At 41.7% G+C, this 15,663-nt stretch overlaps 1 protein-coding gene across 3 annotated transcripts in view; it reads right to left on the bottom strand.

Moving 5' to 3' along the window:
• The window catches only part of TEAD1 (TEA domain transcription factor 1), a 164,812-nt gene that overhangs the window by 108,595 nt on the left and 40,554 nt on the right, over window positions 1-15,663 (bottom strand). For all 3 annotated transcript variants that reach the window (XM_075048121.1, XM_075048122.1, XM_075048123.1), the window contains exon 3: window positions 445-698. In XM_075048121.1, coding sequence (XP_074904222.1) covers window positions 445-592 — 148 coding nt within the window. In that variant the 5' untranslated portion in view covers window positions 593-698. The remainder of the gene's footprint in view (window positions 1-444; window positions 699-15,663) is intronic.

The following is a 15,663-nucleotide window of genomic DNA, read 5'->3' as shown; positions in this document are numbered from 1 at the left end:
GGGCTTCTGAACGCAAAAAGAACTTTACCGCTTTGCAATATAATATTGCACGTTCTGCCGTCCGAGCGTGCAGACTGTATTTCCCATTTCCCTTTCTTCACCATTTATTGAAAAATAAAGAAAAATGCTTACTTTTTTTAATGCTTAAGGAGTGACACGTTTAAAAGGTTCTTTTAAACGTTCCCATTCTGCCCCAGCATAGCATTCATTAAAGACACAGTTCTGCACCAATATTGCTTCCTAGTGCCAGTGGTGAAGGGGCGGGTTCCGACAGTCCTGAGCAACGCCGCAGCCCAGCTGAGCGCTCTCAGCTTCACACATTTCTTCAAGATTTACTCCAAAAGTAAATGGAAGGCAGAGCCAGGGATTTTGTGTAAAAACAAGCTGGGCTTTACAGTTCTCATTAGGACAATTATTTCCAAAGGCTAAATGTGTACCACTTACCATACATTTTGCCTTCATCTGATAAGATGATTTTCCTCCTCCCACATGGTGGATAGATAGCTAGAGCCTCCTGAAAGCTCTGTTCAATATCAGGGCTCCAGACACCTTCTGCATCATTGTCAATAGGTTTATCTGCAGAATCACTCATTCTTTCAATATCTTCGGCAGGACTCTCGCTGCCGCTCCAGCTGCTGGGCTCAATGGTGATGGCTGGGGTCTCCAAGCCTAAGCCTGGAGTCTTAAAGGAAATAAACCTACAAAACAAACAAACAAACAACCCCAAAAGGCATTAAAGACATGGAACTTCAGGCAAGCGTTTCTTTCTACTTCTGATACTAAGTTAACAGCAGCTGAGCAGTAATGGCAATAACACTAAAATGGGAAGCACCCAGGAAAAGTAAAAAATTAATAGCCGTTCTACCTCACATCAGCAGAGGTGGAGCGATAAGGTTGTCAGAAGGGGAACTCTTTACCACATTTTCTGTGTGCAACTACATAAAGGCACAGAGCATCAGGTTATTTTTCACAGATAGTCAAAGTTCGGGGAAACTCTGCAGCACACGACACATTTCATCTGGCTGAAGATTGGCACCCTTAAAATAATGAGCCAGATCCTCAGACGGGGGTAAATCAGTATACTTCCACTGGTTGGAAGGGAGGCACACCAATTTACGCCACAGCAACCACCAGAGCCTAAAACCACTTGAACCTAAAAACAAAAGCAAAAACTATTGTTCGCATTCATCCAAATGTCAGTGGAGTAAATGGAATTACACTAGTGATGACACAGCTCAACGTGATTAACTGGAAAAGGCTGTAATTTTCAGATCTTACCCAAATAAATAATACAATCAGAACCTGGGCTGCATACAAACAGAAATCTTTAAAATGATAACACTAGAGAAAGGAATTACAAGAAAAGATATATACTTTGCCTGTTTTAAAAGGTCTCTGTCAGAGAACCATAGCAGAACAAAAATTACAAGCTTCAAGTTGCTGAATCAATTTAATAAGAAATAATTTAATATAGCTGCACCTGCTCACACCACCAGAGCTGCAGATCTGTCAGTGTTCCTTTTATATTTTTGAGAGAAATACAACTCTGCTATAAAGACTTGCTCCAGGCAAAAAAGCTGCTCTACCAGACCAAATTCACCTCTGGTGTAATTCTTCGGGAAGTCAGTGAAATAACACCAGGAACAGATTTGGCTCAACATGTCTAGGCATAATGCAGTTTTATTTTGAAAAACGAAGAAGTTTGGTGACTCTAACTGATCTAAGTAGATGGGAGTGTTCGAACATGCAAGCATGAGCTGCACACGCACTTAAAAATCCAGTTAGTTGGCTAAACACTCAAAAAACCCTCAACTATACCATTTTTATTCTTCTGGGGGAGATGAAAGCAGGCCCTTTCCACATGCAGAAGAGAGGGGCTTCCCCTTCTGCACACCTCCATCCTCACGCTGATACGTCTCTCCTCTCAGTGGGGGCTCAGTACATTGTAAAATAACAGGTGAAAAGTGGCAGCACAGCATTCACCCACGGAGAAAGAAGGGGAGGCTGTACCTCGGAGGCTGTGACAGCTCTGACGAAACACCTTTGGACTGGAGAACTCCCTGAAAGAAGAAATATTTACAGCAGCACTCACCCAAACTAACCAATCACTAGAGATAACCAAAACCTGATAGTCCAGTCCCTTGGAGGCTATGGCGCCTTGCAAAAAAACAGAGCTGAAACTGGGGAAACGGGGAGTAGTCTCAGTCTCGCTAACCAACGTTACCAGTTTGACATCCAAAGTATGGGGTATTTCCACTTCTCCAGGCTCTAACAGGAGCTCGGAGGGATCAGTACATGCAAAATGGACTCCTGAGAACTTTATTTTCCTTACTTGCATGTCTGTCTTTACAGAGAGGCATTTCTTAACTTCATATCAGTTTGAACATTGCAGCACAGCTTTTGAAAATGTTAGTGCCTACCCACTGGTAATCTCAAGGCTAATCAGTGCCTCAAATTCCTTTTAATAACTGATAACGAGGGAGCAGATGGATTCACAGGGAACCACACACAAATGATAAGTGGGTGGGAAGTCTGGCTAAATACAGCACACATTGCCTGGAAAATCCAAAATGTACAAAATTTTTAAAGTCTCATCACAAAAAGGGAGATGGCAACCTTTCTAAAAGAGTGAAACACCATCCTTCATAATTCTCAGAAGGCTGAAGCATTGATTTCAACCCTTGCAAGATTTGAACCTTGTAGCAAGATTTAGCCAAAACGTAAACACAGCGATACTGGGAAAGAACTAACAAAAACAACCATGTCCACTTAAGCCTTCAAATACAGGGGGAATTTTAGGTAAACGAGAGGTAATTGAATGTTGACTGGGATAATTAGGGGGGCTGCAGTTTTACTGCCACAGTGCAGGGAAAAATGGCTACTGGAGATTTTATTGGCCTCACGTGATCGAGACCACGGTTTAGCATTTCACTAGAAGACAGCACCGAGTGGGGCTGTTTACTGGGTCAGTTCTTCAAAGGTGACTCAGGGAGGAAATCCTTCCCCTCCCCAATACCTGGCATGACAGCACGCAACGCACAGCACAGCCATGGGCATCTTTCGCTCAGCCCAACCACCCTCTGCTTACAAAATCTGCCACAGTCATAGCCTCAAGTCTTATTATCATCTTATAAAACAGCCCTTGTTATTACATTACGCTGAAATAATAATTAAAAAGCACACAAGGAAAACAGCGAGGCTCTAAAGTAATTAATGGTACTTGATATTCATGTTAGATCTTGCATTGTGTTTACTGGTGAATTTTCACTAATGTACTATCTCCCTTCACATTCCTTTTTACCTACTTGGATATCATCTTGAGGCATTAGTAGCTACTATTCCAGCCTGTAAAATGTAAGACAACCAAGTGTTTCTTCCAGAACATCTGTACAATAGGGGCGGGGAGCAACCTGCTGGAAAAAAAACCCCACTCGTACTAAAGGTTGCTTTTAGTGATTTCCATTTTGGTGAATGCTGACGCTGCAGATCAAGCTAGAGGACTAAGGAGCAAAAAACCTTGTATTAGAACCACTAAATGGCTCCCTCTTATTTCAGGAAAATAACGAGCTACTCAGTTAATCACTTCCAGCTCAGCTCTACGTATCAAAAGGCAATTCCACCTCCTTCGTAGCTTGAATTCTAAGGACCCAACTGTGATGAAAAATTTCAGACCTGTTATGCTGGAGTTCAACATGATTATCGAAAATAATACAAGCTGTCAATAGATGAGCTTTGTTGCACGTTTCTAATGTGCTATAAATCTCATGTGAAAAATGCGGATTTATAGTCCAATTTAAATTTATTAAAAAAAATCAAAAGTAAAAAAAAGCAAGCCTTCCTTCTATCAGCAAACTCCAAATCTTACAATACCAACTTTCAGTGCAGGAAGAGTTAATCTCCTAGAGGCAATTAACCCCACCCCCCACCCTCCCCAAAAGCAGAGCTTGCACACAGGACAGATCAAGTTGAAGAGTTCTGTATTTGCTTTTTATCATGTTAACTTTTAGAGAAGCAATTTCGTGCTTGTACTTTCTGTTAACAAAATTAAAACACCTCAACACTACTCACAAAACCAACAACAAAAAAAGCCCAACCCCAAAACCAAAACCAAAAGCAGATTTTGGCTAACCTTTTGGTATTTTCTAAGATTGCTTAAAGCACACTGCTGCAGTTTAGGAGGTCTCTCTTCAGAGTTTCCCTTTTAACACCAGTCTCTCTCTCTTACACATTTCAAGACAGATTCCCCTGTGCATAAAGCTCTCTTAGTTGCAGCCGCTTTCTATTCTCTCCAGTTAAGTAAATTCTAAGTATATCTGGTTTTCTCACCTAGTTATTTGACACTTTTGCTACACATGATGGAGGTATGTTCCCCCCTCAAACAACTCAATGTTACATTTAGCAATGGAGAAACTATTAGGGACAATACTGGATTTTATACATAGATTTTATAGCCAATCCAGTCCATACAGCTTCATGAGGTACAAGTTATGACTTATTTTCATTATGTTCACTCAGCAGAGTAACTTGAAAAGTTATTTTAAAAACTCAGAGAAACAAGGATAGCTATTGTCAGAGCTGATCAAACCAATGAATTTAACTAAAACCAAATGATAGTCTGCAACATCTTATCAAGGGAATGATTTCTTTGCTTGCATAAAACACTCTCTTATGCCTTCACTTTACGAGCAATGCAAACCTGGACTTGCCCAGAAAATTGCTGCTCACAGACCAACAACTGAGATCAATAGCTCTTCACAGGAGTGTAGGACAAGTGCAGATTTAAGGCCTTGATATGTTTCATATCCTTCAATACTTGCACAATGAACTAATACGGAAACATTGTCTTTCAAAAGTCATCAGAGCCGAATCTTATTTTACAACATCTTACAAAAGTTAAACCATTTTCTCTGTTTGTCCAATTAATTTACTTTCTTGAATTTCAGTGTACAGGTGCTGAATGGTGCCTTTACTGAGGTATCACATAACCACTGGAAGAGGATTAATACTCTGCAGGTTTTGGTGCAGGAACATGAGAAAGACTAAAAACATGTCTTGATTCTGAGAGATGTCTGAGAAAAAATGATTACAACTCCCCAGTCTTCTAAATTGTGTCTGCTTGATGGGGATCAAGTGCAGATATTTTTTATATAATCTGCAATGGCACCTGCAAGAATTTGCAGGTGAGAAAGCACCAGTGCCGCTATCCACACTGATCTTCTGGCTATGAACGGCTGCAGAAGGCTACCAAATAATTTTTACAACCAGCCCAATATTTCTAAAACAGATTTTTTAGAAAAATCTTAATTCTAAAGGTAAATATTTTGAGTGTTGAAGTGGTAAATTACACTTTTAAGAATATACTTTATTTTTAGTTCATGAATAACTTCATCTTAGCTTCAGTTATATAAAAACAATGGGACCAGGGAATCCAATAAGCTTTTTATAAACATCAAGACAATAATGAGCAGATGAGTAAAAACCAGCTAATTCTAAATTTGCAGACAGCAAATTTTCTCTCAAGGCTTGAAAACTTACAGGCCCATGGGATTTTCCTTCTGCTTTGTTCAGCAGTACAAATCCACAGCTGGAGCACTAAGGCTCTGGAGAGAATCCAGAGGAAGAAAGTTATCAGATCTAGAAAACATGACCTACCAGGAAAGGAATTAGGTTTGTTTAAATTTAGAGAAGACTGATGTGAGAAGATAACCACTTTCAAATATGGAAAAGGTAACAGCAAAGCAGAGAAGCAGCTCTTGGCCGTTGCTACCAAGGATAAGACAAGAAGCAAAGACCTTAAGTTGCAGCAAGAAACCGGTAGGCTGGGCATTTGGAAGACAGTTCTGACCCTACCAACAGTCACACATCAGAAGCCATCAGTCTGGGGTGCTGGGGAACTGCTGGGGGCAGAGAGGTTGTTAAGAACAGGTGACACAAACATTTCTGAGGAACGATGCAGCTACGCGTAGCCCTGACTGAGGTAAAGGAACGAACTAGGTGATGCCATGAGACTCAGCTGCCAAGACAGAATGTAAAATGCCCCAAGCAGAGGGAAATCTGCCGTGGGAGCACATCCTTGACCAGGCATGGGGCAACCCGGATGCCCAAGAGACTTCACAGATGTCCTGTGACCAGATAGCTTTGTCAGCTGCAGGGCAGAAATCCAGGGGAAACCCGGCATCCTACCACTGATGCCTGCGGAGCTACATGCTCCTTCGCTCTGCGTGGATTCCTTGCACAGCTGCTGGGCAGTCTGCTGCAGGAACATCGCTGACAAAAGCCACCTGTGAAGTAGCTCATCGAGATCGGCAGGATGGGGAGGGAACGCAAAACCCCAGGCTGAGGAGAAGAGGGCTCCTTCTCCCACCAGTGCTCTCTGTGGGAGTTGTGGGAGATGAGGCCACCTCATCTTCCTTCCAGATATGTGCTGAACAGCCCAGCCCCCCCCATATCACATACAGATTTCTCAAGCTCTTTCTGCACTGATTAAAGTAAATACGGAATTGGTGGAAAGCTTGAATTTTGCTAGGATTTTATGTTTCTACTTTGCCAGTAAAAGTATCTTTGCAGTGTTTATACAAGTCAAGTGATATGCTCAAGCCTTAAAAAAAAAAAATTACTTTTTATTTAAAAGCAAATTCATATTCTGGATTTTGTAGCTGTGTTGTGTAAGTGTGTATGGATTTTTCTGATTCTTTGAGGCGCTTAAATGGCGTTACTTTCAGGAAAACTATATATATATTCATGCCATTTTTTATATAATTTAGTTTTATGAGGAAAGGATATAAAACAGTACAAATAATAAAAATTTAAATCATTTACAGAGCATCCAATTGCAAAATCATTAGCTTAAAATTACTTTATATCGTATTTTTGTTACAAGGTCTACTTATCAGTAATTATTCCCTCTAAGAAGAAAGAGCACCAGGAGAGAGAAGCAGCCCATATCTAGGATAAAGTATTCCTTTAAAACTCAGCCAGACTAATTCAGCCATTCACTTTTGCCATTGAAATGAAATAAAAAGAGTTTTTCTCCGACTGCATGAACACTTCAGGGAGAAATTCTGATGCTGTGCTTTTTTGGCAATCAAATAGTTGCATGTAATGTTGCTTCCATGTACTTCCTATAATTCATATAAACTAGTTCTGTTCTCCTAGGATTGAAGTTACCATTTCTCACTTGGGAAGCAACCTATTTACTAACTGCAAGCTACCTACTTCAGATTTGTCTTTGGGATCTGTGGAGGAATAACATGATCAGTTCATCTACAGCTACAGAGCACCTGTGAAAAGCAGCATGCTCTTTTTTCTGAAGCGAGTGCATTATGCAGTGAGTGAATCCAGGCATTGTTTTCCTGCCCTCAACTACCGCACTCAGGGTATGCATAAAAGTAGCAGGAAGACAGACAGTGCCATGCCAGTGTGTAAAATACCAAAACCATGTAACTTAACATGAGTAAAGTGATGGTTTCCTTCGAATATAACTCCGTACCTCGCTCATCTGAGAAGATTTACATGTGTATTTTCACAAACTGTGAGGAAACTTACCAAACAAAGAATTACTTAGATCTGCAAGAGTAGGCAGCATATAGGCCTAAATGTGAATTTAGGATTATATGAACTATTTCTAAAAAGAAACAATGCATTCTCCTTGAATTGCTCATTTTTTGCTTATAGAAACAGATTACTCAGCAAAGAGTGGGCTGATGTTAATACATGGGAATTCTTCTCTTTGCAAACAGCTTTCGTCTGTCTGCACTCTTTATGCAACTGAAGAGTATTTCGTACCACTCTGAGGGCCTAATTTATTTTTTTTTCCAAAAGCTGCTTTTGTTGATGTATAATTATTGTTGTAAGGGTGCTGAGTCATTGACTCCAACCCAATTTTCTTTTCCATTAGTTTTAATTTCATACAATTAATAAAATGGTTCATCTTCTCAGTGGGGAAACAACTGGATTCTGACTGTGACTGCACCACACTCACGGGCTCTGTTGGCTTTGTGGTGGCTCACCAAGATGCCTTCCGCAAGCAGCTACAGCTTCAAACCATCCACATCTAGCTAGTGCCCAGCAATCCAGCGTGCAAAGTGCTTTGTAAGGGGCTACACATTACTCGTGGTCCATGGTCTGCACGGATTACCAGGTTATCACCATGCAGGTGAATCTTAACATACCCGTTGTGAAAGCCTATCTCATTACGATCACAGCTGTTTCAGAAACAATTCCTTCCTCATGTGATACTGAAGCAGTCACATTCATCCTAGGTGCTAGCACTCATTTATGCCCAGCTGGTTTCAATTATAAGGGTGTTCCTGGGATTTAACCCAGCTCAAATACTGCATTGTGGTGGTAACCAACAAAGATTATTCTAAATATGACTTGGCACTCAGCGGAATGAAGAATAGCAAGCATCGTGTCTGACTTGTTTTTGCTAATTACCAACATGAAGCAAAGGAAAGGATAAAATATTTACCAGCTCTCAGAAGGAAAAGCCATTCTTCCTGCAACTGCAGGAGGCGACTGTGCAACAACCGAGCTGCTGTGCTCTGCAGCGGGAGCTGATCATGCACCTACTGTCACCCAACAGGGATGGCTTGTGAATGGCAACGGCAACATCTATTACGTGTGTTACACCGTGGCATGCTTACCGCAGCTGTATTCCAGCTGTGACTTTTCTATGGCAAGAGCTGCTATATTGTGAAGTGGGGATTATTAATACTTCACCCATTTGCCAATTATTCAGCTTTTAGGAGAATGCTCTGTGACCGAGTCGGGTCTGCCCATACCTGGGGGGCCTCTGCTCCTAAGGCAAGTGAAATGGCTTGGGCTGGCCGGAGGAGAATTCTTTGGCACTGAAAATACCAGTCCCCAAACTACTGCACTGCAGCTCTGTAAGAAACACTCCCCAGCCCTGAGACCTGTAAGTAGAGGCCATAGTGTAGTCCCTTAGGGTAAGGCCTGCAGCCACTGCTTTGCTTAGGGTGTGTTTATGGAGCATTGTGTTTGGCAGTTCACTATAATTCATTCTGCTGCCAACACATGTAAACAGAAAATAAAAACTAGTATATGTAGCTATCAGGACAATGGGCTTTTTTTACATACAAGACTGGAAAAAGGAACCAAAAATAGCTGCAGTTCTTACTTACATGCAACATGTGTCTGTTCCCTGAATGCCTTAAGTTCAGTCACCCAGCGGAGGCCGAAGCAGGGGTTCAGTCTGCACAGAGGCTCTGTGCCTTCCCAGTGACTCCACAAATTATGAATTATAGTATAAAAGCCCAAAGAAAACAGACGCTGGCCCTCCTTCAGCTCCAGTGGTGTTCATCTCTCCCTATCCCTCCATACACATAACTTTGGCATCTGGACCTGGATACAGACACAAACACCCTGAATACCTTCGGAGCTAGGCATCCTGTGCATCTAATAGTGGTTTTGCCACTGTTTCAGTCCCATCTACCTGGGAGTATGTGAATGATGTAAACACACTCAATGGTTTTCATATGTGCAAACAGACTATCTCTTCTTTGTAGTTTGTTGTAACTACCTTCCCACAGCATCACTGAGCATGACCAGTTATTTTGTACCCCAAAAGCCAAAATGGAACTATTAATACCACGTACTAAGTATTATAAATATTAGAATTAGGTCCATCCTTTATCTCTGGTGTGTTACTAGCTTCCTGCTGGGACCACATATGATCTATTGCTCATACGTATGATGGACCTGGCAGCAAGTCATTCTGTCTAGACGTAGCCCTGAAACTGTTTGTTCCCCTGATTCCTTAAGCCTCCCCAATTTTATTGGGGTTCCCATGTCACACGGGCATTTGCAAAACCAGATCCAATCCTTCACATTCATAACTCTCTTATTCTATTCCTGGCATATGACTAACTAGTTTTCTACTCCAATATTAGATTTTTCTCTCTCTCTTTTTTTTAAGAACTTGTTTTCAGGATGAAAGGTTTTTTTCCACAATGGCTGCAAAAACATGAGTGTTCACTCTAACAGCTCTCAGTGAGGTGGGAAAAGGGACAGAAAACCACCTGCTTGAACAACTTTATATAAGTTTGGTCAGGAAAGGGAAAACCAATGCTATTTGAAGGGTGGTCCAATGTCTGACTGGTTCATATGTAACATAAAACTTTCGTCTATATAAAAAATATTTTATATAATGATTTAAGTATTCTGTTAAAAAGGTACAAAAAAGGCACAGTAAAGTAAAAGGTTCATTCATTTACTCAGGTGCATTTGTTTAAACAAGAAATGGCCACAAGATTAACCCTTTCCCTATTACAAGCTGAAGAGGGACCCTTCTTTTATGAAGCAGAAGAAAAGCAAGTTTTGGACTAACAACTGCAACATCCAATTGGCCAAAGCCACCCCTGGAATCCAGCGCTGGCACCTTTTATCCCTCAAGTCCACTTGTTCTCTGCTTTGCAGATTTTATACAAACACTCCTTTGCATAAGTGCAAACACACACACACACTTTCTCAAACATTTGTTGAAAGAGCTAAATTTTCACTAAAATTCATTTTACAAGTTAAGAAACTCTGCCAAACACCATATATAAGCTCTATCACTCTAAAGCTGCTACAGAAGGTTGTGAATGCCTCGTGCTCACCTGAATGTGCTGATTTCGTACCAGGCAAAACCAGGAGAAAATAGTTTTATTCTGCTTTGGCGTTACTACTTGAGCTACCGCCGCGGGCTCTGATTCTGCCAACACAGAGCCATTTTATACATATGAATAATCACTCCAAGTTTAATGAAGCTCCTCACATCTCCATTAGCAATTGTTTTGGCTGGAAAAAGGCCCTGCCTATCAGCCCTGGAGGAGCCTGGAAACAGAGGAGTGATAATACTAGGAGGCTCACTTTGGGAAAGGCTGTGGTTTTCTGGTGATAGGACACAGAATCGCATGACAAAAAAAAAAGGAAGGGGTGAAACCACAGCACCACGGCCTTCAGCAGGGCTGGGATTTAATCCCAGGTTTCTGGCCTTGTTCTCACTGACTCTAAACAGAAAAAGACTTCAGAAACCAGCACGTGAGATCAGATAGGACTTGGGGTCCATGTCGACTAGTCACAACATGTCTAGTGGCTTGTCTTCATAGCAAGCCAACACTGGAAACCCCACCTTGTGTTTTTGTGTATAGAGAAAAATCAAAGCAACAATTTTGTTTGCAAGTGCAGTAGCTGTCAAATAAAAATATTTTAACTTATTTTGTTTTCCAACTGCTAACAGTAGTGTTATGAGCAAATTACCTGCCAAATTAAATTTTAAGTCTGACTTGTTTATGTAGTACAAAGGAAGCCTCCTATGTAAGGAAATGAGCATTACTAATACAGCACTTCTACACTCCAACTTGTTTCTTCCATCTCACACTTGCCTCCAACACCTGTCCTTCCACAGGTGGTGAATGCATTGGCATCAGCTTTACTTTTTCAGTCATACTGTCTTCTCATATAGATAAAGACAGATCTATAGTTTGCGTTTTGTCCATAACGGAAAATTTATTTCTGACATCTCAAATAAGATTCTCCTGAGAAGTAAGGATGCTTTTATGCAGCAGGAGTTACATCTTCTACAAGGGAGTAGAAAGCACTCTCCTGCTGAGATACTGAAACAATCCCAAACTGTGGCAATCTTTAATTGCTAAACATAAGTAAAACCTACAATGACTAGCTACAGCATTTTCAAAACTCAATATAATAGTTATGTAGTTATTCTGCACTTCTCTTGTAGTTATCACCTGTTGAGGAAGCAATTTCTGTCTTAAGCTCTGACTTATGTTTCCAGTCTACTTCAACTCCTTCACTGCAGTTTAATCCTGCTTCATGAAGTATCAATTTTCCACAAAAATAACTTTGCTGGCAACCATTAGAATTGTGAATTCACTGGACGCTGGCGGAGTTAAGAAGAGATTGCATGGTCTAGGCAGCAGAAAACAGAACATATATAAAAACCCAAACAAAAAGTACAAGCCTAGAAACTAATCGTCATAATTCTGCTGGACTTGAAAATCTTGAATTTAACAGAAATACCAATTTCACAGCACACTGTCATTTCTGCCACAGCACCCCTTCCTCCCCTCCACTCACCATTCACAGCTTCACAGGCGATCATCACCTGCCTCTCACTCTGCCTGAAGAATGGCTCGTCTGTCCAAGACCTTGCTTCTTATTTCCAGCTCCGTCAGTAGGCCCAAGTGCCTCCGACGAGCCACCCTGATGAAGGTGTGCATGCCTCCTGGCCAGGCAGAGACCGTAACACCGGGATCTCCCTGAGCTGGCTGGGTGTGCGGGAGCAGGTCCATGCCTAGGCTTAGCAGACCCCCGCCATTTTCCCCCACCTGAGTCACCCTTCTGCTGCACTGCAGCTGGAGCCGTCTCTTGGAAATGGAGTGTCGGGCTCATCCAACCCCACACAGAGGCCTGTGCTGGGGATTTTCACTGCTGTTTGCTCGCTCATGCCTGGGACTAACATCTGTCCCTGCCACATGTGGGAGACGGAGGTGGGAAACGAGCATGAACAGAAAGCCTTGCGGAAAGGAGCCTGTCCAAAGCAATGAGAGAAACCCACAGAGACTATTAAAGAAACAGAAGGGAAACGCAGGGACATGCGCTGCCCCTTACTGCTTTTCACTCGGGACCTTCCAGCTCCTCCCTGCCTGTCAGTCGTCCTCCGTTGGCGGGAGGGACGCGAAAGGGGACCGTACCCTTGCGAGGCTCATTTTATTTCTCTCTGCATGGGCAACCGCCCCAACAGTTGGGTCACGTTTTCTCCTTTTTCCAGGGCCGGGCCTGCCGCCGGGCCCTCAGACATCTGTGTACTGCAGGCCCAGGGCTGCTCTGTCACCCGTGAAGGCCACGTGCCCAGTCAGGCTCCTGCGGCCTGAGCGCACCCGGCTCCCTCAGCACCGGCTCCTGTGTGGAGAGGCAGCCACCAGCCGAGGTGCTGGCCGAGGATCCACGGGCACATCTAAGCAGGGTGACATAAACTGCCTACTGTAATTAAATTTTGCTGTCCGTTTTCTCCATAAGGCTTCGATCGGGTTCAAGAAGACCTGAAGCGGTTGTGCTGGCCACGCATTGCACGTGCTGCTCCTGAAATGGCGCAAGTGCTGCGGCGTCCGGCTCGGTTCTCTGACCAACGTGGGCAGAAATACCTTCCCAGGACAATGCTGTTATTTACACTGCAAGGTCTCTGGAGGAGATGGAAGGTGGTTTCTCAATGTTTTTGATATAGTTTTACCATCCTAATTGGGGTCTTCAGGAGATAGTTTTGTAGTAGCAGGAAAATATGTTAAATTCTACAGATCCCCCAGAGGAAGGCGAGTATGCAATAAAATGCCAACAATGTCTTCAATGACAAAAGAAAAGCATCTCTGCCCAGAGTGGTCAAAATTACCTCGCTAAAACCAGCTGATAGCTGCACTGTCTGGTATAAATACAATGCCTCTAACACAAGCATTCTTTAGTATCTGAAGGTTAGACAGTATCAACATCTGTTTATGAAGAACAGTTAATGCTCATGCATGCAGAGTCCTAAACCAAAATATTTTGTCAAGCTCAGAAAAAGGCAAATAGACTCAATTATTTATACTTTTAAACTACGTTAAATCACATTTGCTCTTCAAAATCACCTCTGTTTTTCATAATGTTGTCTATACACAAAAGCTCCTTTAACTCAATGGATGCTTTTGTTGTAGGGAAAACTGAACACTTGTAGCATGGCTTCTCCAATATGTTTCAAATTAGAGGCTGAGTGGTTTCATGTCGATAGAGGAGACTTCAAATTTCACAATTTCATTCACCACCACAAAACACCATTAAAACCCTGCACTTTTTTCTTTTTAAATTCAAGGTTGCAGGCTTTCCAGTCTTTGAAGGGTATACCTCTCTTTAAGCTAGAACCATTTCTGGACTTGCACAGTAAGCAAATGTCAAAATGGCAAGTCTCTGGGAGATCTGACTATCAATCTTGAACTATCTAGTGGTGTTTCTAGTGAATCTAACACTTCAAGAAAAGGATTAGAGTGTCCTTGATTCTTCTCCTACTTAGCCATCAACCTGCTATATGATTCTATAAACCTTCCTATGCTTTACCATTTGCCAGATCCTCTTTGCTGAGAAGCTCAGTCAGGCTGTGATACAGTGCCTTCAAAACGAAGCAGGCCTTTTTCTACTTACTGCCAGTTAATTCCTTGGAAATCCTGGGCAAATGTGTTTCATTTGAGTATTTTTTGTTATTATTATTAAATGAATATGAAGAAGAAGGAGAGAGTGGCCCAGGCAAAAAAGAATGACCCAGAAAGGGAATGAGCCAGGAAATGACCCTGAGAAAAAGAAAGTATTTTGGCTTTCTTCCTCAGACTAGCAGTTTCCTCAAATTAAATTTTTTAAATTTTATTTGAAAGTATTAAAAAAAAAATGCTGACGAACATTACAATAGAAGTAAGCTTGGCTCTTGTCAGAGAAATATTATGACTTAGAGCCAAGGACATTTATTCTTCACATTTGAATTATTTTTTTAACAGCATTTCCTGGCTCAATGTCACTGCATCACAGATAGATATGATAGCAGATAAGTGTATGAGATTTTAGATCAACAGGAGTGTTACTTTTACAATGAATACATTTGTAGTCAGATCTCAAAAGGGATTTTATTTCTGCTATGCATGGAAGATGTTGTATTACATGCTGGTTTACTAAGACACTTTTCTCTTTAAAACGGAATGTAATTCAAATTTTCTGACACTGCAGCTGCAATTCAATAGTTGGATTTACTAACCATGTGGGTTTACAGTAACAAACTCTTCAATTTTCTTTCCCTCTCTAGCTCACCTTTCTGCCACCTTGATTTATTTCTGTTTCACAGCTGCACCTACTAAATGATTCTTACTCTCACTGCATACTTTTCTACCTCTTCCTGCAGCTGATCCAAACTAAAACACAATTTTTCTGGGAATGTGAAATTAAAGAACTCTCACAGCAAGAATACAATGCCCAGAACTGAAGGGAACAATTTACCTGGGGGTAAGGGGGAATGCAAACCTGAAGGCCAGAGGTTCAAATTTAGCAAGTTAAAAAATTCTCAGTTTAGATTCCACCATCAGCAGTCACTACAGCACACCAATAACTGTCCCACAGATTCTATGGAATTTATCCACCTCTGGCATTTACAGCACTAACCACCATAAGCAGTAATTGCTTGAGTTACATAAATACAGTCACAAGCCCCAAATATCCCTCTCTCAAAATCAGTATTGCTGCTCTTAAAACTGGCACCAGAAAACCTTAGTAGCACAAATATGATCCAAAATACAAACCAATCCAAATAAATAATGAAAACCAGATCAAAACAAAGCAGAGAACAAGCGAACACGGAGGATCGACAAAATGAAATTAATAGGTAAAATAATGGAGAAAAGCGAGGGAGCTTGCTCTCAGCTCCTTCCCCTGTAAGACCTCTCCACAGCGGTACAGATGTAAAGGACACCTGGGTGCAGGCATAGGGCATGCTTGAACTCTGCGGGCTTGTTCAGCCCTGTGCCCCATCCAGCAGGGAGCTTCCTCTCCATAGTGTTACACAGGGATTGAAAAAGGCAGAGCCCAGGATGAAATTGTAGCCTCGTGTTTACGTATTAATTACCGAAAAGTTAC

Source organism: Buteo buteo, chromosome 16 (genome assembly GCF_964188355.1).
Source record: "Buteo buteo chromosome 16, bButBut1.hap1.1, whole genome shotgun sequence".
NCBI classification, from domain to species: Eukaryota; Metazoa; Chordata; class Aves; order Accipitriformes; family Accipitridae; genus Buteo; species Buteo buteo.
This window is presented reverse-complemented; position numbering and strand designations above follow the sequence as displayed.